The following is a 21,776-nucleotide window of genomic DNA, read 5'->3' as shown; positions in this document are numbered from 1 at the left end:
CCACGTGGCTGCCCCTCACATCCCTCTGGGCCCCAGAGACAAAGTCCTGCCCCCCTAACCACCTGCCCACCCCTGCAGCAGAGCTCAGCTCCCACAGCTCAAGTCCCCGGGCCACAGGCACTGTGATGGCTGGGAGCTTCCCGGCTTGGGCCTGGGCCTCAGCTCTGGGAACCAAGGGGCAGATGTGCAGCCAGGGCGCCCGGCCTCCCCACTCCCTTCCTCTTGGCCTCCACCTCTGGCACCCCAGCCAGACACTGAAGTCCCGGAGGTTCCCAGAGCGCCCAAAAGGAACAAAGGACCTCCTGTTCCCAGCAGCCGCCTCTCTGGCGTCACAGGGCCACCACACCCCCACCCAGTCCCCGCAAGCCCAGCCTGCTGTCTGTCCCCCCTGTAACGCACTGTGCCGGCCACTCTGTCAGGGGGCACAGAGCCCTGTGTGTGCGGGGAAGCAGGCCGGGGCAGGGACCCTGCCCTCCTGCAGGCTTTCCGAGGCTCCGCCCACACCCTGGAGGACGAGGTGGACTGAGGGGGCCTGGCCTTGAAACACGGATGTCACGAGTGAGTCCCTTGGGACCCCTCTGAGCCGCCAGTACGTCCCTTCACGGCCAGGCCTGCGGGGCTCCGGGGGCCCAGGGGAGGTTGGCGTGAGGTCCATGTGAAGTGGCTGTCTCAGGAACAAAACGGGCTCAGGGTTGGCCCCCCAGCCTTGGAAGTTTGGGGTTTCTTTCTCAAGTAGAGTGGAAATTCCCTTTCTCAACTCCTATCCAACCAGCCCCCCCCCCCCCAGCTAGGGCATGTACAAGTCCCAACGGAAACCACACTGGGGGCCACGGGAACACCCGTGGTCTCCTCCAAGACCTCCATCTCAGAAGTCAAGGGGGCGGCCACAAGATGCTTCCACAGGAGGACATCAATTTCCCAGAGGGGGACACTGAGGCACGAACTGCTTTCCGGATTGAATTCCGGGCTGCCCCAAAGCCTGAGTTCTCTCTGCCTCCTCCCACCCCCCGAGGCTTCCCCACAGTCATTAAGTCAGTGGACCCTCAGAGAGCGCCCAGCACAGGCGCGGAGCCGAATGGACATGGGCCCACAGCTCCTGGCAAGAGCTGTGGGGTGCTGGAGGGGTCACCAGACTCTCAGAGGGGGAGGTGGCAGCCGCGATCCTGGCCCTGGGAAGGCAGTGAGGACGACAGGGACAAAGGCCCAGAAGGAAGAAAGGGCCGGAGGGGCTGCATGGAGCCCAGCGGTGGCAACCCTGAAGGTGGGCGGCAGGTGGGTCCACTGACAGGGTTTCTGGGAAGCTCGATCCTCAGCGAGGAGTGCTTTGGGGCCGTGTGGGCGTGGGGCCTCGGCCGGCCGGGGCCGCAGGCTTTGACCCGCTCCCCCTGCAGGAAGGCCGGGAGGCAGCGGGAGCTCAGAGAGCTCCGCCGACAAGCGGAGTGGCGCCCAGCTGTGGCCGGTCTAGCGGCCTTTCTCCTGGCTCTGCGTGTTCCGGTGGCACAGGCGGGAGCTGGGCCTCTGCCCTGCGCTCGGCCCTGGGCTGTTCCTGGGTCTCCCTGTGTCATGTTGGTTCCCTCCCTCCCAGAGAGCCGCCCTTGTCCGTCCTTACGCAACCCTCTCAGGTGGAGATGACGAGCCTCTCTCATCCCCTGAGCTGGTGTAGGCAGAGAACTGAGCTCCCTTCCAGGCCCAGCTCAGGACCCACTCCCTGCCCTGGGGAGCCTGGCCCCACACCCAGAGCAGGTTGCAACAGCACGCACCCCCCTGGACCGGGCCGGGCACCAGGGCTGAGCCCCTGAGGCCACCAGGCTAAGCGGGGAGGGGCTGAGTGGGGCTGCTCCAGATTCCGGGCTCAGCAGCTGCCTGAGGCGCAGCGGCGCAGGGACTGGGTGTCCTCGGCGTCTAGGTCGGGTGAGGACAGCGCACCACCCGGTCCCAGGCCCCCTGCTGATGCAGATGCTGCCAGCTCCATGATCTTGCACCCTGATGAGCGTCCGGGACCTCATCTATAAAGTGCAGAGTTGGAAAGAGGTGGTCCGCCTCTGAAGCCTGGGTCTCACCGGAAGATGGAGCCTCCCCGACACAAACCGGGGATGACACCAGTCCCCATCCCAGAACCTCATCACCGCCGCCAAAAGTCTGTTTTTTAAATGTTTCTTTAGGGGCGCCTGGGTGGCTCAGTCGGTTGAGCGTCCGACTTCGGCTCAGGTCACGATCTCACGGTTTATGGGTTCGAGCCCCGTGTCGGGTTCTGTGCTGACAGCTCAGAGCCTGGAGCCTGCTTCGGATTCTGTGTCTCCCTCTCTCCCTGACCCTCCCCTGTTCATGCTGTCTCTCTCTGTCTCTCAAAATTAAATAAAAAACAGAAAAAATGTATAATGTTTCTTTATTTTGAGAGAGAGAGCGAGAGAGCATGGGGGAGGGGAAGAGAGGAGAGAGGGAGAGAGCTAATCCCAAGCAGTCTCCACGCCCAGCACAGAACCTGATGTGGGGCCAGGTCTCTTGAACTGTGAGATCATGACCTGAACAAAAATCAAGAATTGGACACTCAACCAACTTAGCCACCCAGGTGCCCCCTCCCCACAAATCCTTTTTTAAATCGGGCTGTCCTGGCAGGGTTTTAGTGGGGCTTAAAGGGCAGCAGGATCCAACAAGGGTCCGTTTCCCGTTCCCAGGGGACGAGGGACAGATGAGAGGGGCGGGGACTGTTAAGGAAAGGAATTTACTCTGTGTAAGAGGTACCAGTGCCAAACACACAGACAGACAACAGGGCACGTGTACATGCAAGAGATCTCTTAGGTGTTGGGGTCAATGAGGTCCTCTCAAAGCCACCCCCAAATCATTATATAATCTTAAGTAAAAAATGTGTGTCTGCACGTTGGGGGTCGACAATCCCAGAGCTCCCTGCCAACCACTTGCAGACCTAGGGCTCTCAGAAGCCCAACTGGGTCTCTGAGAATCACTGTTTTCTCTTGTCAGGGGCAGGTGTTTGTGTGAATGAGAAAGGGAAGAGGGGACAGGAGAAAGAGACATCACTGTAACTATCTCCTACAGGACACATAAGTTGTATGAGTGGATTAGTGGATGGATGGATGGATGGGTGGATGGATGGATAAATGAATGGATAATTAATGAATCGATGGAAGATGGATGGTGGATGATGGCTGGATGAATAGACGGAAGATGGATGATGGGTGGATGAGGGTAGATGGTGGATGGATGGATGGATGCAGCAATGGATAGATGCAGGGATGGTTGGATGGGTGGAAGATGGATATTGGATGGATGGATGGATGGATGGATGGATGGATGGATGGATTATGAGTGGGTGGCAGATGGATGGATGATGGTTGTATGAAGGATGGATGGATGGATGAGGGTAGATAGATGATAGATGGATGGATAAATGGCTGATGGGTAGATGGTGGATGGATGGATGATGAGTAGATGGTGGGTAGATGGATAGATAAACGGATGGATAATGGATGGATGGATGGATGTATGGAAGATGAATGGATGGATGGATGGATGGATGGATGATGGATGATGGGTAGATGGATGGATGATAAATGGATGGACAGATGGATGGATGGGAGAGGGATGAATGGATGCAGAGCTGACTGGTTGGATGGTGGATGGATTAGTGGATGGATAAGTAACAGATGGTCGGATTATGTAGGTGTAGGTGCTCACTGCCCTGGAACTTACACCCCATGCTGTCATGGAGCCCGAGGGTTTAGAGCCACAAGCTCGGGCTACAGCAGGAGGAGCAGTGAGCAGCGGCACAGCAGAAGGGAGGTCCGAGGGGTAGAACATGAGAACATTCTGTCCTTTTCTCAAACCCTAGAAGGAGCTTATGCTAACACGGAGGGAATGGACCCCCTCAAGGGCACTTGGGTCTCAGGTGCTTCGGGCTCTGCAATCCTGGCCTCCTTGTTCTGCGAAGCCCACACCGCAGAGAGCCTGCGGTCATGGAGCTCCGAGGCCCCCAGTTTGCTGTGGCTCCGCGGCGTGGTGCCTGCAGAGCCCTCTTCCTCTACCTCACGGAAGGGCACAGTCCTCGCTCCCCTCTGAGAGCGTCCTCCCATCACCCAGTCTCCTGAATCCCAGTGCCTCACGGACACGGCGGAGATGCTGATAGGCAGGGCCTCTGCTGGAGGGCCCAGGGCTGGTCCTGGGAGCTGGTGTGGGGCCTCTTGCAGGGGCGCAGCCAGCCAGGGCTGAGAACTGGCATGTCTCTACTGGCCTTCAGGAGCCCAGGGCTCCAGTCCAGCCATTCCTGGGGAACAAGCTGCACCCCAAGGCAGGGAAGGGCTGCCCGTGTGACTGCTCCCTGGATTTGCGCTCTGGCAGAGCAGGAAAGGGAGGCCCCGCACTGGTGGCCTTGGTCCCAGGGGAAGGTTAGGGCAGGCAGGGCCACGCCAGGCCCTGGGAAGCAGGTGAGAGGGACCCATGTCTAGGCCTGTGGCCCTGTGTGTAAAGGTGAGTCTCCTGCACACGAGGGAGGAGCCGGGAGGCCTGGGCGGGGGGGTCGGAGCCCCAGGCCAGCAGGGGCAGAGCGGATGGCAGGCCCGGCCCCGCTCCCACTCACCGGCTGGGTGATCCTGGGCACGGCCCTCGCTGTGTCACCGGAGGGAGGCCCTGTGTGTGTGTGAAGGGGGTAACTGTCTCCCTCCGCAGCCTGACTCAAGGACAGTCACCTCAGCCCTACCGGGGAGGAAGGGACAGAGACAGGAAAGGGCTGTGGCACGCTGGAGGCCACCGGGGCCCCAATCCAGGCCCTGACCCCTTGCTCTATCCTCAGGAGCCCCATCCCTTGGCCCCCTTGATTGCCCACTCACACGGGGTACACTTGTCTGTGCTCCATCTTTCCAGCTCATCCAGGGGTCCCAAGAGCTGGCCCTGTCTCTCTCGTCCACCCCCGTCGTGCCCGGAGTGTGGGGTATGCGGTGGGCGCTGCCGACAGGGGAAGCGAGCGGGTAGGTTCTGTGTCCCCCTGTGTATGGCCGCCTGCATCCCTGTAATGCACCTGAAACTGAAGGAGCCTCTTCCCCAGGCCCCAGGCTCGGGGGTGCACCCAGAGGGGAACACACTGATGCTCACCTTCGGCCCAAAGCAGGGCCTGAGAGCCTCCTCTGGCTGCGTTCTCAGAAGGCCTGGAGCGGCCCCTGCGCCATGCTGAGCCAGGCGTTTCCTTTTCTGGGCCAGTCACCCCCTTTTTGTGGCCCCAGACCTGGCGGTCTAGGCCTTGATTCCTGTCCCTCCTCCTCCAAGGCTGAGACACAGGGAGCAGTGGAAGGCAGGGTGGGGGCCGGGGGTGTGAGCAGGAAAGGCACACCGCAGGGGGAGGTCTGGGCTTGTCCTGGCACCTGGCCTCCTGGCCCGCCGAGCTCAGGAAGCAGGCAGGGCTGAGGGTGGGGGGTGGCAGCCCCCTCGGCCTGGGCCCCTCCGTGACCTCTTCTAGCATTGTTTCTGCTGGCACGTCCAGGCCCAGACACCCGCCAGCTCCAGGGCCTGGGTGAGAGGGCCTGGGTTCTGGAAAGTGGCAGTTTTCCCCAGAGGACGAGGGAGGACAGGAGGAGGGGCCCCAGACACAGAAGTGTCAAGTGTCATGCCACTGTTGGGGTGACCTGGCTGGAGCCCGCGGGGCCCTCTCGGGACCCCAGTTCCTCACCAGTAAGAAGGATGCTGGAAGGGGGCAAACTTAAGGGGCCATGATGGCCCCTCTGTCCCCTGAAATCTGCCTCCAAGATCAGGGCAATCAGGTCCCCCCTGCAGGATGCCCCCCCCCACTGCACTTCCGAAGGCTCCCGGGTCTCGGAGAGCGCTGCCGTGGGGATGGCCCACTTTGCCCGCAGAACCAGGACCCAGCGGCCACGTCTGCTTCTGTAGGTGTCTGTCCCTGCCTCCAGGGCACACGGCCACAGTGAAGCCTGAGGTGGCCTGTGAGGACTGACCAGGTGTGCTGGGGTCCATCCAGCCCCAAGGGAGGGGACCCTGCGGCCCGGGGACCTCACATCCAAACTTCCGCTCCTGATCTGCCCAACAGCCCTGCACTGAATAGCTCTACCGGGCCCTGTGGGAAATTCAATCCCCCAAACTTGTTTTTCCAGTAGCTTCCATGCCCCTGGCCCCAGTGAGTCACCCCTCCCCACCTGCCATGCTCCCCACCCCTTGCCAGTCACCACCTTATCACTGAGCCCTATGTCCTGCTTCCCAAGGCTTTGGGGACACCTCCCCTGAGAGCATCCACCTGCCCACCAATGGCTGTGGACTGAGTTCGGGAGGCCTCAGAGCTTGGGGTGACTTTCTCTCTCTGGATGTGGGCACAGAGCCCCCCACATCCCCTGCCTTGTCAAGAGAGACCCCAGCTGGGATAAACAAGGCCCAGCCTGTGGGACGGACTCAGGATGCTGATGTGAGGCTGCCCCAGGGGCCCCTGCTCACATCCTCCCTGCCTCCCCAGGGTCATGGAAGGAAGGCCACACCAGCCCCCACCCGTGGCCGTTCCCACCAGGCCCGGTGACGTCTTTAGGGGGCACAGCACCTCCTTGGACCTCTGGCACCCAGATGGAGCCCCGACTCTACCCCATGTGGCAGAGGAGAGGGGAGGCCCACGGCCATGCTGGGAAGAAGGGCCAAGGGGTCCCAGACCTCCCCAGCCTGAGCCTGCGGAGCTGTAGGCTGGCCCTGACCCCTGCCCTCCCTCGTGTCCCCGGCCACTCTCCCTGCAGCAGGCCCTCCAATGCTTGCAGGGGTGAGGCTGCGGCAGGGGGCGGGCCCATATTCGGCTGTGCTCGGCCCCGCGCACCTCACGGTCCGCACAGCCTGCCAGGGCAGGGCCAGGGTGAGGCCTCGGGAGGGCCCCGCGCACAGCCCAGCAGGGTGGGCTCACAGAGCAGAGCGGCAGCGGGGCCTGAGTCAGCGGGCAGCGGGCAGCGGGCAGGGGAGGGCGGTCCTTGTGCTTAGCCCACGGCCCCCATCCCCACGAGCACTGTGAGGTGAGGTTGGGGGGGTCTGCCAGGCACCCACGGCCCCTGGCCTGGAAGAGCTGCCTCCTTCGGGGACCAGAGCAGGAGACGGAGAGCCTGGGTCCCAGAGCAGGATGGTGGGGGTCGGCTCCTCCAGGAGGGCGGGGCCCAGGGCGAGGTGGAGCGAGTCCCTGATGGGAGGGTGGGAGGAAGGGCTGGCGGAGACTTGAGGGGCCCTCAGTTTCTCCCAACCAGTTAAATCTCTGCCTCCGCACCGTCCCCTCCCCCAACAGCCCTGCCCTACCGCTCCGGGCTCTGCCCCTGGTCCAGGGCTCACCTCTCTGCAGGCACATCCAGTGTCCACAGCATCCGCACGCTTAGCCTGCTGCCCACTCCGCTCGGGGATGGCCTCTTCCTCCCCTCGCTACCCCGAGGTCCTGACATCTCAGCTTCTGGGGGTCCTTTCCCCAGGGCTCCATCGGTGGACGTGGCGATCCCGAGCCTCGAGCCCAGGAAGACAGGGCCAGGGCCGGGGGCACAGCCCTGGGCACCCACAGGGCACCCGCATAGGCTTGTGACCTCATCTGAGGGTGGGGGATGCAAGGAGGAGGTGGGCGCTCTGAGACAAGGTGTCGAGGGACAGACAGAGAGGAAGGAAGATGAGGCGGTGAGTTGCAAAGCCAGCTGAGGCCTCCGTCTCTAGCCTGGGGGGGGGCCAGGGGGGCGGGGCACGAAGCCCCCTGCCCCGGAGGGTGGGCTGCCAGGGGCAGAGGTCCCGCCAGGTGGCAGGGGCAGGCCCTCGCTGGGCTGGAGGGTGTGGGCCAGCCAGGGCGGGGCAGGCGGAACGCCACTGCCTGGCCGTCTGCCCATCTTGATCCCTCCCACTAGGGCCTGCCCCGGCTATAAGGCCTCCGGAGAGGAGGGGCCCCCACTGCTCCCAGAGACACCCCAAGATGAAGAGGGTCCTGCTGCTCCTCGTCGCACTGGCTGTAGCCGCTGGGCCAGGTGGGTGAGGGGCTGGTGAAGGGGGGGCAGCTTGGGTCTGCGGGACACCTACTGGAAGCCCGGGGTTACCGCCTCTGGGCTCAGAGAATCCTAGACTGACGGGATGCTAGACTCAGGATTTCAAACAAAACGAACCCACATCTTAACTTAGTGGCATCAGGCTTCAAATATCACAGAATCTCCGAATCAGCCCATGGGGTCAGACACGCAGCGGGAGAGGCTGGGAGCGGTCTTGAGATGCCTGCCCGGGTCATCCAGCCCCGGTCCCCAGGGGCCGCTCCTCCCCCCCCCCCCCCGCTCAGTGGTCCGGCTGAGGCCCCGGGGCCTTGACTCGGGTCCTCACAGCCATTGCTGCCCGTTGCGGGCGGCCTCTGGAGGGGCCAGCAGTCGTGCCCTGTGAGCTGCTCTTAGCAAGTCTCAGAGCTCTGCGATGTCCCCGGGGAAGCGTCCCCAGGGTACCCCATACCTCCGGCCCTCTAGCTTACCAGGCACGAGGGGTCCCGGGGTCCAGGCAGCCAAGGACTGTTGTCTCCTGACTCCAGAGGCTGCGTGCAGGACAGGGTCCCTGGCAGGGCCTGGGGGCATAGGAGGACAGCAGAGGGCTCTGTGCACACAGTGACCCCTGTGTCCCTTCCCCCAGCCCTTGCTCTCCGCTGTCATGTGTGCTCCAGCTCCACCAACTGTGAGAAACCTCAGAACTGTGAGGCCAGCGCCAACTACTGCAAGACCATGACCAGGGGTGAGTGACCCGGGAGCCCGGAGCCAGGGCTCTGTTCGGGTGCCCCAGGGACTGAGGGGGCATCACTGGGAGATTGGTGGGAGGATGTCAGTGACAGTCGGTCGCGGGGGCGACAGGGGCCAGGAGCTGGGACTTGGGGTGCCATGGAGGCCAGCTGCATGGGGGGTGGGGGTCAGAGGCAGCCACCCAGCCCGACTGTGCCCCTCTGTCTGCAGTGGAGCCCCTGCGGGGGAACCTGGTGGAGAAGGACTGTGTGGAGCAGTGCACGCCCACCAACCACCTGCAGGGCCAGGTCAGCAGCGGCGCCATGGCCGTTCAGTGCTGCAGGGAGGACCTGTGCAACAGGAGTCTGCAGAGCAGCGCACGCACCCGCGGCCGGCTCGCCGGTCCCGGCCTCGGCCTGGCGCTGGCCCTGGGCCTCCTGGCCCTCCTCTCGGCCCCCGGTCTGTGACGCCCCTGCCCCCTCCCCCGGGGACTTCCAGGCCCCCGTTCCTTCCTCTTCCCGCCTGGGGACCTCCGCAGCCCCTCCCTTGCCAGGATGGGGAGGTTCTGGTGCCCTGGGCTGGGGGTCACCTCCGGAGGTCTGGGCCACATCCTGCCCCGCAGGCTGATGGCCTGGAGCGCCCGCCCCTCAGACAAGAGGATGCACCTCTCCGAGCAGCAGGAAGGCAGGAGCCGGAAGGTGTTCTGATCCCTTTCGATTTTACAGTTATTCTGTTGGGTTTCCATTTATTTTTCTACTTGGACCTCTGCACAGGAATAAATGATTGAAAACTGGTGGTTGTGTCTTCTCATCTCAGGAGTGCAGGGGGTGGGGGGTGCCATCTGGCCTCAGAGGTCCTGGAGCCTGTCACCCGGGGCCAGTCTTGGCCTCATGCAGGATGCCTGGAATGCTGTCACTCCTACCGGAGGAGACACCACCCTCACCGGACACCTCTCCGCAGAACCGGAAGAGGACGCTCCTGGGGGAGGCCTGAGTGGGAGCACAAGGCAGAGGGCCTGTGACCCAGATGGTCAGGACACACACACACACAGACCGCCTCCGCCCTGGGGAGGTTGGCAGAGGGGGCTGCTGAGCTCACCTGGATGTGGTCACCCCAGGGTAGGTAAACTTGCACTGGTCCTGCTGCCCATCCCTGGGCCCCGCTGCCTGGCTCTGGCCCTGGGTTCTAGGACACCTGCTCGGGTTCTAGGTCCCACTGCCTGGGTTCTAGGCCCCACTGCCTGGATCTGAGCCCTGCTGTCCAAGTTCTAGGCCCTCTGCCTGGGTTTTAGACCCTCTGCCTGGGTTTTAGACCCCACTGCCTGGATCTGGGCCCTGCTGCCCAGGTTCTAGGCCCTGTTGCTCAGGTTCTAGGACACCTGCTCAGGTTCTACACCCCACTGCCCAGGTTCTAGGCCCTACTGCCTAGATTCTGGGCCCTGCTTCTTGGGTTTAGGCCCCACTGCCTGGATCTGGGCCCCACTGCCCAGGTTCTAGGCCCTGCCCCCTGAATTCTAGGGCCTGCTGCCCAGGTTCTAAGCCCCCTGCCTGGGTTCTAGACCCCATTGCCTGGGTTCTAGGCCCGGGTTCTAGGCCATCTGCCCAGGTTCTAGGCCCCTGCCTGGGTTCTAGGCCCCCTGCCTAGGTTCCAGGTTTGCTGCCCAGATCTGGGCAATTGGAATCATCGTGTCCCTGTGAATCCCCAGCACCCCGCAGATGCCCAAGCAAGCAGCCTACCCCTCCTGGGAGGACCAGAGGCTTTGGGGGCCTGCACCCCATCCTGGGCAGCCACTGCCCTCTGAGGCCTCACTGTGGGCTGGACAGAGCCCCAACTCAAGTGCCAGCAAGGAGCTCTGGCTGGCAGGGGCCCCGGGCCGGGTGCTTGGCTGAGGGACAGCAGAGATGTGGGGCCCAGCCAGAAGCAGGAGCAGGGCCCGTGTGCCCTCAGGCCATGGCAGCTACTACCCAGACCTGCTGGGGGGTGGTGGCCACTCGGCCTGCATCTGTCTCTGTCACTTAAATTAGGAGCCTTACACGGTGCCACCACCAAGGGCACCCCCGTCCCCAGGTTTGCCCCCGTGTGGCCCACGCCTGGAGGCCCGGCCCCACGGCTTTGTCACCATCTAACATCCTCTGTCTCTGCTCAGCTTAGTCAGGGCACATCTGAAGTGCAATAAAGCGGACACACCTACGGTGCACACGTGACGCGATTCACGCGCCCTGTGCCCCTGAAACCAGCACTGCGGCCACGACGTGAGCACGCCCGTCATCCGCACGCCCCCGCACGCCCCTCCCGCTTCCCCTGCACACCCACCTCGGCGACCACCCGGGCTCCGTCCTGCTCCGCTCCTGTTTGCGACACAGCTCTCTGCCACCCTCCAGCCCGGAGACGCCCCGGGTCCAGGACCCCGCTGCACGGTCACAGCACCCCCCGCGCACCCGCTGGTGGACCTGGGAGGCGCCCAGGCCCGAGCGCTCACGAGGAGCGCTGCGGGCAGTCCTGTCCGGTCTTTGCGTGGACAGACGCTGACACCTCGCTTGGGCACAACCCATCCAGGGGCCGGTGATGGAGGGGGCCTCTGCTGAAAACTGCTCTCCAAAGAGGCCGTGCGCCCGCATTCCCACCGGCAGCTCTGCTCCAGCCGCCCCGCGCGCGCCAGCACGTGACGCTGCGGGTCCCTAACCGTGGACACTGGACATTCTGACGGGGGTGTGGCCGGCCCCCCGGGGGTTCAGTCCGCGTGCCTCTGGGTGACTGATGCCCAGCACCTTCTCCGGTTATGTGCTGTCTGCCCATCTTCTTTGATACATTGTTCAGCTCCTTTGACTTCCTTGTTTCTTCCGGGTCGTTTGGTCGCTTATGTTTGTAAAAGTTACTCGCATGTTTAGCGACAGCTTCTCATGTGTATTTTGCAAATATTTTCTCCTGATCTGGTTTGTCTTTTCATTTTTATAACATTGTTTTGTAAAGAGCAAATGTTTTAGGTTTTGATGAAGCCCAGTTTATCGATTTCTTCTCTCACAGTCTGTGGTTTTTAAGAAATGCCTGCCAGGGTGTCTAGGGGGCTCAGTCAGTTAAGTGTCTGACTTCAGCTCAGGTCATGATCTCACACTTTGTGGGTTCGAGCCCCGCATCGGGCTCTGCGCTGACAGCTCAGAGCCTGGAGCCTGCTTCGGATTCTGTGTCTCCCTCTCTCTCTGCCCCTGCCCTGCTCGCACTCTGTCTCTCTGTCTCCCAAAAATAAATAAACATTAAAAAATTTTTTTAAAAAATGAACGGAAAGATCTGCCCATGCCCAAAGTCATGAAGATTCTGCGGGTGTAGCTCCCAGGTTAGGGCTGTGACCCACGGCCGCTCGTCTCTGCCGCAGTGTGCCCGGGGGGGACTGCAGCCTAGCCTGCTGGTGGCTGGCCTCCCGTCCCAGAAGTAATCCTCTCTCCACTGATGCCACTTAGTACTTGTTGTCAAAGTCGGCTGACCAGACACGTGGGGTCTGTCCTGAGTGCCAGGCCTGTCCTCGGTCCGCATGTCTGTCTTGGCAGCCTCACCACTCGGTTGTGAGTATCTTAGCTGCTGGAAACCAAGTCGTGTGACACCTCTACCTTTTATCTTTATTTTCACAATGGTCATATACATTTCAGAGTTAGCCTCCTAATTTCTTCATGAACAGTGCCCTTGGGAGATGGTCTGGGACTGCACTAAATCCAGAGAACAGTTCAGAGAATTGACATCTTACTATTTTTTTATGTTTATTTTTGAGAGAGAGAGAGAGAGAAAGAGAGAGAGAGAGTGAGAGAGAGAGAGAGACTGTGCATGAGCACAAGTTGGGGAGGGGCAGAGGGGGGGGGGGAGACAGAGGATCGAAAACAGGCTCCGTGCTGACAGCAGAGGGTCCGATGCGGGGCTTGAACTCACGAGTGGTGAGGTCATGACCTGAGCTGAAGCGGGATGCTCAACCGACTGACCCCCAGGCGCCCCCACATCTCAGTATGAAGTCTGCCCACCAGTGAGTACGGCATCCCTCCCCATCTGCTGACGCCCTTACACACGGATTTCAGCAATGTTTTGTAGCTTCCAGAGCAGAGAGTCTGACACATCTTCTGTCAACATCATCCCCAAGTATTGTATGGGATGCCATTCGTAAATGGTATTTTCAATTTTCAATTATCCATTTTTGGTTGTAAGAATACAGAAATACAATTAATTTGTTGCTTCTTAACCTTTCATCCTGCAGAATCCAATAAAGGCTCCAGGCGCCCAGCTGTCAGCACAGAGCCCAACACAGGGCTCAAATCCATGGACGGAGAGACCAGGACCTGAGTCGAAGTTGGACGCTCAACTGATTGAACCACCCAAGTGCCCCGTGGATTATTTGTTGTTTTAGGTGTTGAGTTGGGTAAGTTCTTTATAGATTTTGGATATTAACCCTTGACCCAATATGTCATTTGCAAATATCTTCTCCCATTCTGTCAGTTGCCTTTTAGTTTTGCTGATTGTTTCCTTCTCTGTGCAGAAGATTTTTACCTAAATGAGGTCCCAATGGTTCATTTTTGCTCTTGTTTCCTTTGCCTCCAGAGATGTGTCGAGTAAGCGGTTGCTGAGGCCAAGGTCAAAGGGGTTGTTGCCTGTTTTCTCCTCAAGGATTTTGATGGCTTCTGTCTTATGTGTAGGTCTTTCATCCATTTTGAGTTTATTTTTGTGTGTGGTGTAAGAAGGTGGTCTGGGCTCATTTCTCTGCATGTCACAGTATAGTTTCCCATACAGCAAGCACCACTTGCTGAAGAGACTGTCTTTTTTCCATCGGAAATTCTCTTCTGCTTTGTCAAGGATTAGTTGGTTACTAGTTGGCCACAAGTTGGCTTGCGGGTCCATTCCTGGGCTCTCTGTTCTGCTCCATTGATCTGAGCGTCTGTTCTTGTGCCTGTGCCATACTGTCTTGATGATGACAGCTTTGAAATTCAGCTTGGAGTCTGGGATTATGATGCCTCCAGCTTTGGTTTTCTTCTTCAGAATAGTTTTGTCTATTCAGAGTCTTTTCTGGTTCCATGCAAATTTTAGGATTGTTGTTCTAGCTCTGTGAAGAATGCTGGTGTTATTTTGATAGGGATTGCATTGAATATGTAGATTGTTTGGGGTCGTGTCGACATTTTCACGATATTTGTTCTCCCAATTTGTGAGCATGGATTGCTTTTCTGTCTTTTGGTGTCTTCTTCAATTGCTCTCATAAGCTTTCTATAGTTTTCTTTTTTATTATTTTTTAACGTTTATCTATTTTTGAGAGAGAGAGAGAGTGTGTGAGTGGGGGAGAGGTGGAGATAGAAGGAGACACAGAGTCCGAAGCAGGCTCCAGGCTCTGAGCTGTCAGCACAGATTCTGACACGGGGCTTGAACCCACAAACTGTGAGATCATGACCTGAGTAGAAGTCAGATCCTCAACCGACTGAGCTGCTCAGGTGCCCCTCGATAGTTTTAAATGTATAGATTTTTCACTTCTTTGGTTAGTACTATTCCCAGGTATTTTGTGGGGTTTGGTGCAATTGTAAATGGGATTGATTCCTTGATTTCTTTTTCTGCGGCTTCATTATTGGTGTGTAGAAATGCAGCCGTTTTCTGTTCATTGATTTTATATCCTGTAACTTTGCTGAATTCATGGATCAGGTCTAGCAGTTTTTTGGTGGAATCGTTTGGGTTTTCCACATAAAGTATCAGTCATCTATAAAGAATGAAAGTTTAACTGCTTCATTGCCCATTTAGATGCCTTTTATTTCTCTGTGCTGTCTGATTGCTGATGCAGGACTTCCAACATGATGTTGAACATCAGTGGTGAGAGTGGACATCCCTGTCGTGGTCCTGGCCTTGGGGGGAAAGCTCTCAGTTTCCCCCCATTGAGGATGATATGAGCAGTCCGTCTCTCAAATACGGCTTTTATGATTTCGAGGTATGATCCTTCTATCCCTCCTTTTTTTGAGGGTGTTTAACAAGAAAAGATGCTGTGTTTTGTTAAATGCTTTCTCTGCATCTGTTGAATGGATCATGTGGTTCTTGTTCTTTCTTTTATTAATGTGATGTATCAAATGGATTGATTTGTGGATATTGAACCAACCCTCCATTCCAGGAACAAATCCCACTTGATCATGGTGAATAATTATTTTAACGTATTGTTGGATCTGGTTGACTAGTATCTTGTTGAGATTTTGTTCAACAGGGAACTTGGTCTCTAGCTCTTTTTAGTGGGGTCATTGCTGTAAGTGAGGTGTTGAAGTCCCCTACTATTAAGGTATTATTATCAATGAGTTTCTTTATGTTTGTGATTAATTGATTTATATATTTGTGTACTTTCACATTTGGAGCATAAATGTTTACATTTGTTAAATCTTCTTGGTCGATAGACCCCTGAATTATGATATAATGCCTTTCTTCATCTCTTGTTACAGTCTTTATTTTAAAACCTAAGTTGTCTGATATAAGTATGGTTACTCCAGCTTTCTTTGGTGACCTTTAGCAGGATAGATGGTTCTCCATCCCTTTATTTTCAATCTGAAGGTGCCTGTAGGTCTAAAATGGGTCTCTTGTAAACAGCATATAGATGGATCTTGTTTTATTATCCATTTTGATACCCTGTGTCTTTTGATTGGAGCATTTAGCCCATTGATGTTTAGAGTTAGTACTGAAAGATATGGATTTAGTGTCATTGTGTTGCCTGTAGAGTTGGAGTTTCTGGAGATGTTCTCTGGTCCTTTCTCGTCTTTGCTGCTTTCAGTCTTTTTTGTTTTGTTTCTGTCTTTTCTCCACTGAACAACTTCCCCTTAAAACTTCTTGCAGGGCTGGGTTAGTGGTCACAAACTCCTTTAGTTTTTGTTTTTCTGGGAAACACTTTCTCTCTCCTTCTACTTTGAATGACAGCTGTTTCTGGATAAAGATTTCTTGGCTGCATATTTTTCCAGTTCAGCACATTGACTATATCCTGCCAGTCCTTTCCGGCCGGCCAGGTTTCTGTGGACAAGTCTGCTGCGAACCTAACCTGTCTTCCCTTGTAGGCTAAGAACTTTTCTTCCCTTGTGGCTTTCATACGTCTTTCCTTGCCTGTGTATTTTGTGATTTTGAATATGATAGGCCTTGGTGATGGTCAGTTTTGTTTAATCTAATGGGAGTCCTCTGTGCTTCTTGGATTTTGATGTCTGTGTCTTTCCCCAGATGTTTTCTGTTATTATTTGCTCACACAATCCTTCTGCTCCTTTTTCTTCCTCTTCATCTTCTGGGACTCCTGTGATTCAGAAGTTACTTCTTTTTTATTTTTTTAAGACAGAGACAGAGGGAGAGCACACCAGCTAGGAGAGGGGCAGAGGGAGAAAGAGAGATTTTTTTTTTTTTTAAATTTTAACATTCATTTATTTTTGAAAGAGAGACACAGAGCATGAGTGGGGAAGGGGCAGAGAGAGAGAGAGAGAGAGAGGGAGACACATAATTTGAAGTAGGCTCCAGGCTCTGAGCTGCCAGCACACAGCCCCACTCGGGGTTTGAACTCACAAACCAGGAGATCATGACCTGAGTCAAAGTCAGAAGTTTAACTGACTGAGCCACCCAGGTGTCCCTGGAAGTTATTCCTTTTTGATGAATCACTGAGTTCTCTAATTCTTGTATTGTGCTCTTTTGCCTTAGTTTCCCTCTTTTCTCTGCTTCATTATTTTCCATAAGTTTGTCTTCTATATCGCTGATTTGCTGCTGTTTCATCCATTCTTGCCACCATGGGGTCTATTTAAGACCGCATCTTGGTTATAGCATTTTTTATTTTGTCCTGACTAGATTTCACCTCTTGTATCTCCACAGAAAGAGATTCTACCTTTTGTTTAATCCCTGCTAGTATTCTGATTATCAAGGTTCTAAATTCTAGCTCAGCTGTCTTGCTATGTCTGTGTTGATTAAGCCCCTGGCTGTCATTTCTTCCCGTTCTTTGTTTTGGGGTGAATTCTTTCGTTTTGTCATTTTGGAGGAAGCAAAACAATTAATAAAATAAAAAATTAAAATGAAAAAACTAAAAACAACACAAAAAAATCAAATAAAGGAAGCTAGATCCTAGGTGTGTTTTGGTCCGGTTGTTGAAAGAAGCTTGATAGAATAGAGAAAAATGGAAAGGAAAAGAAAGAAAAGAACAAAAAGAAAGAAAACATGTAAGAAAAAGTTTATATTTTAAAAATTATGTAATAAAATAGAATAAAATGAAATGAAGAAAGTTAAATAGAATAAAACGTTTACCAAAAGATTAAAATCAGTAAAAAGAATTTTAAAAAATTTTAAAGAAAACAAAAAGTAGATTTTTCTCTTTCTGTACCCAAGAAAAAGAAACAATTTAAACAAAAACAGAAACGAACAAACAAAAAAAAAAAAACAAAGAAAAACATGAACGAGCAAACAATGACGTGGGGTGAAGTTGCGTCGTTTCCCCCGGAACTGAAGCCACGAACTGAGTCCGTGCCCTAGGCACGTGGACACTTGAGCGGTCTTCTAGGGACTGAGCTTGGTTGGCGCAGTTGGGCAGGGTTTGGTGTAATGGCTCTGCTCCCCACCAGGGGGCGCTGCTTAGCTCACTGGGCTGGATCGGGCCACGCACGAGCAAGCACGTGTGCGGGAGAGGTGGCAATGGCTTCACCCAGCTTCCTGGTCTCCGGTACAGGAACTCTGTGTCCTCACCGACCCTCCGCCGAGCCCCCCTCCTTTGTCTCAGGCTTCTGTCCACTCCTCGCTTCCACACTGTGTGCATGAGCTGCCAGGCAGCACCTCCCTCCCGAATTTTCTCTCAGATGGGCCGTGTTTCCCAAAGCCTCACTTCTGAGAGCCGCTCTGACCCTCTCGCTGAGCATGGCCGGTGCCCCTGGCCCCAGGGCACGTTCTATGGCGAACCCCAACGCACAGCTGCTGCTAGGTCTCACCTGCACCTTGGTTCCAATACCAGCAAAGGTGGCTGTTCCCCGGGTCCCGTGGGACCCTTGCCTGCGGGGAGGCCGGACGGCCTCTAGCAAATGCCCTCCCCGTGTGGCCCGAGGCCCTCGCCACCTGCTCCTGGGGGTTCGCCCTTCGCGCAGAGCGGCCTCAGGCCCTGCGCTGCGGAGTTTCCGACTGGCTCTCCCCTGCGCGTGGAGCCCTCCTGCTACTGAAACCCTCTCCGTTCTCGGTCTCTGGTTCCGTCACTTGTGGGGTTTCCTCTCCTCTTTCTCTCCAGCTACTTTGCGGGGGGGGGGGTGCTTTCCTGTACTCTCCCCTCCCCCGTGTCTGCTCTCTCTCCAGAAGTACACCCCCTACCCGCCAGGGCTTCTCTGCCCCCAGTCCACCTCTCCGCCCCGCGCACCTGCTGAGTTCTGTGGCCCACGATCCGCGGATTGTTGTGCGGACCCTCAGGTGGAGTCCCTAGGTGTGCAGAACGGTCCGGGGCTGCTCAGCTGCACTTTAGGCGAGAGAGAGGGGAGAACACCCGTGCACTCCGCCGTCTAGAGAACCCGGGTCCCCAGTTCTCCGTGTGAACAGGCCCGTCACCTGAAAAATAGGGGCAGCTTTACTTCGCTTCCACTCTGTGTTTTTATCTCTTTGTTTTGCCTCATTGCATGGCTGGGCTTCCTGTTCGCAGCTGAGTAAGAACTATCAGACCCCTCCCCCGTTCCTGCCATTGGGGGACAGAGTTCAGTCTTTCCAAACTGACTATGTGAGCTGTGGGGTTTCTGTAGATGCCTTTACCAGGCCAGGGGCGTTCCCTCTATTCCTAGTTTGCTGAGAGGTCGGTTGGTTTAATCAGAAATGGACGTTAGATTTTGTCAAATAGTTTCTCCACATCAGTGCAGATGGTCGTCTTGGGGATGTGGTGAATCACACTCACTGACATTCAGATGTTAAGCAGCATTGTGCTTTGTCATTCTGTATTTCTTTCCACTAATAGTGGATTCATTCCCACACTTTCGTTCATAATTCTTCCAGCGGGGTCCGGGAGGGATTCCGGTCTGCGCTTGCTTCTTCTTATAATGTCTGGGTCACGTTGGTCATCGGGGGATGGTGGCCTCCGCATCAGGGGGTTCTGATTTCCCAGAGGGCTTGTGGGAAATCGGATTATTCTTCCTTTAAATGCTTTGGAGAATTCCCTGGAGTTTTATTTGTGTGTGGGGGGGGGCGCTTTTAAACTACAAATCCCACTTCTTCAAAAGCCCGAGGGGCAGTCAGCGAGCACTGCTGGCTGGGGTCCGGGAGGGCTGGCCACGTCACCTGCGGTGCGGGGATTGCTGGCGTGATGTTGGTGTGGCCTGGCTGATGTCCCGTCCTCATCCCGCGCTGGGATTGGCCTCACCTCCGTCTTTGTGACCAGTCTGTGGCCGGACGTTTAAAACCCGTGTGGATATTCTCAGAGAAGTAGCTTCTGGCTTCACTGATCCTGCCTGTTGGTTTTCTCTTCCTATATGACCGATGTGTGCGCCTGCTCTTACTGTTATTATCTCCTTCATTCTGCGTCCCTGGGCTTTGCTCCTCTTGTTCTGGTTCCCGTAGGTGGAGTGGAAATCATCCTGCTGGGACCTTTCTGGTTTTCTTTCTTTTTTTTTTTTTTTTTATAATTTTTTAAATGTTTATTTCGTTTCATGAGAGAGAAACAGAGCACATGTGGGAGCGGGGCAGAGAGAGACAAAGACACAGAATCCACAGCAGGCTCCAGGCTCCGAGCTGTCAGTGTAAGGACGCAGGTCCCATCCGGCCACCTTCCCCACTGGGCCTTCGGGGGGGCCGGGGGGGGGGGCGGTCCCCCTCCAGCCACAGGTCCGATCCAGCCTCCCCCTGTACTTAAAGGGGAAGGCGGCGGCTTCTCCTGATGAAAGGGCTCACATTAAGGAGGGACAATTCCTGCGGCGCCCAATTGGGAGAGGCCGGCTGATACCTTTGACCTTTCTAGAGGCGGGTCTAGTCATGCCCCACGCGGGGGTTCTGGGCCCACTCTGATTGGTCAATACCCCAAATATTGTGATTGGCTCCCACAACTACCAGTGTTGATGGGGGAGGCAGGGATTGGATCACTGTACACCTGTCATCATTTCCTGTAACTCCCCCTCCCAAACGCATAAAAGGCCCTGCCCTGCCTTTGTTCGGGGCTCTCTCCACGTGGCCAGCGGGTCAGTGAAGTCTGTGAGCCTGAGCTTAAGCCCCGTAATAAAGCCCTTTGCTTTTGCAGGCATGACTCGGTCTCCCTAGCAGTCTCGGGTGCTTGTTTTGGGGAGATTTTACAAACTTGGGTACAACATCAGCACAGAGCCTGACGCGGGGCTCGAACTTGTGAACCCCAATATCATGACCTGAGCCGAAGTCGGACGTGTAACCAACTGAGCCCCCAGGTGTCGCATGGGCCTTTCTGGTTTTCTAACGTGAGCGCTGGTGCTCATGCGTCCCTCCTGAAGCTGCTCTAAATGAACCCGACTTTGCTGTATTGTGTTTTCAGTTTCGTTGGACTAGAAATTTTTCTAACTGTCTTTCAAGCGTCTCCTTTGACCCATTGGTTATTTAGAAATGTGTTGCTCAGTTTCTAAATATTTGAAGAAGCTTACAGACATTTTCCTGTTCTTGGTATCTAATTGTCTAAAGAAACTGTTCACACAGTTTTGGCCCTTGTCAGTGCATTGATTGAGCTGAGTCCCGTGGCCCAAAGCACAGCTGTCATGGCAAATGTTCTGTGCGCAGGCGGGAAGGGTGTGTCTCCCCCAGCAGGACATCAGTCAGGCCACACGGGTCGTGTGGTCGCCTGACTGACCGCACCCACTACTGCTCTGGGATCTTGAGAAAGGGGTGTTGAAATCCCCACAATCCGCGTCTTCCTCTTCTGTCTTTACTCCGCAGGCGGCTGCTGCTTCTCGGGCTTTGGTGCTCAGGTGTGAGGTGCACAAACACGCTCGCTCAGGCCCCTACTGAACTGACCCTGCCACAGTTACGTAATGTCCCCACTCCCTCCTGGTCATACTCTCCGCTCCCAAGCCCGCTTGGGATGTTAATGATATTAATGTGGTCACTCTCGCTTTCTTTAAATCAGTGTTAACGTGGCGCCTCTTTCTCTTTGACTTCAGCCCGATGGTGTCTGTGTGCGCACGCGGCTCCCGCGGACAGGACAGCAGGTGCCAGGCTCTGTCTCTGTTCCTCATGGGGAGTTTCGGCCACAGGGCGGGGCTCGGGGGCTGGTGGCCTCCTCCCTTCTCCCATTGTCTTCTCCTTGGCCCCTTGCCCCTTCCCTCCCCCCTCCCTCTGTCTTCTCTGACTGATGGATTACTTTTTTCTGACTCCGTTTTCTCTCCTTGTTCTCTCTCTCTCTCTGTCTCCCTCTCTCTCTTTGCAGTTGCTCTAGTGTTTATACTGCACATCTTTAACTTAGTGCAGTCTGTGCTCAAGAACCGTGCCGTTTCCCACATAGGAAATAAACTCACCGCAGCGCCTCCCTTCTCCCTTCGGGCCGGCTGTGCCGCTTACTTCAACATCCGCTAAAAATCTCCTAATATATTGTTACTGCTTTTGCTCTAAGCAGCCAATTATCTTCTAAAGTCATTTAAAGATAAGACAGGGAATCCTGGAGGGCTCAGTCGGTTAAGCATCTGACTTTGGCTCAGGCCATGATCTCACCATTTGAGGGTTCAAGCTCCGCATTGGGCTCTATGCTGCCAGTTTGGAGCCTGGAGCCTGCTTCAGATTCCGTGTCTCCCTCTCTCTCTGCTTCTCCCCCACTCACATTCTGTCTCTCTCTCTCAAAAGTAAGTAAACATTACAAAATAATAACAATAAATAGTCATTTAAAAATAGGACAAGAGGACCTCCTCTTTCCTATTTCTGGTGTTCTCCATTCCTCCCTGTGGGGTGTGTGGGTGCGGTGTAGTTCCCCGCTGCCTGCGGGACCTTCTCCCACCACCTCTGCCCTCCCCGCTGCCCTGTCTGCCTAGGGTTTCTGGTGTTCATTGCGACCTGCTCCCCGGGGCCGCTGCCACACCCTCGCTTTGTCCCTGCTCATGGTGGCACCTGAGTATGAGACACTCGGGCCTAGTTTCCTTCCCGTTCCTTGTGCTTGGGGCTCATCGC

General features: G+C 55.9%; 1 protein-coding gene across 1 annotated transcript; it reads left to right on the top strand.

The window, feature by feature from the left end:
- Window positions 1-7,910: 7,910 nt before the first annotated feature.
- On the top strand, window positions 7,911-9,492 carry LY6D (lymphocyte antigen 6 family member D). Its single transcript, XM_029923825.1, has 3 exons — window positions 7,911-7,976; window positions 8,617-8,715; window positions 8,931-9,492. The coding sequence occupies exons 1-3, from the start codon at window positions 7,925-7,927 to the stop codon at window positions 9,164-9,166; spliced, it is 387 nt and encodes a 128-aa protein (XP_029779685.1). The 5' UTR covers window positions 7,911-7,924; the 3' UTR covers window positions 9,167-9,492.
- Window positions 9,493-21,776: the final 12,284 nt, after the last annotated feature.

The sequence above is a fragment of the Suricata suricatta genome, chromosome 15 (assembly GCF_006229205.1).
Source record: "Suricata suricatta isolate VVHF042 chromosome 15, meerkat_22Aug2017_6uvM2_HiC, whole genome shotgun sequence".
NCBI classification, from domain to species: domain Eukaryota; kingdom Metazoa; phylum Chordata; class Mammalia; order Carnivora; family Herpestidae; genus Suricata; species Suricata suricatta.
This window is presented reverse-complemented; position numbering and strand designations above follow the sequence as displayed.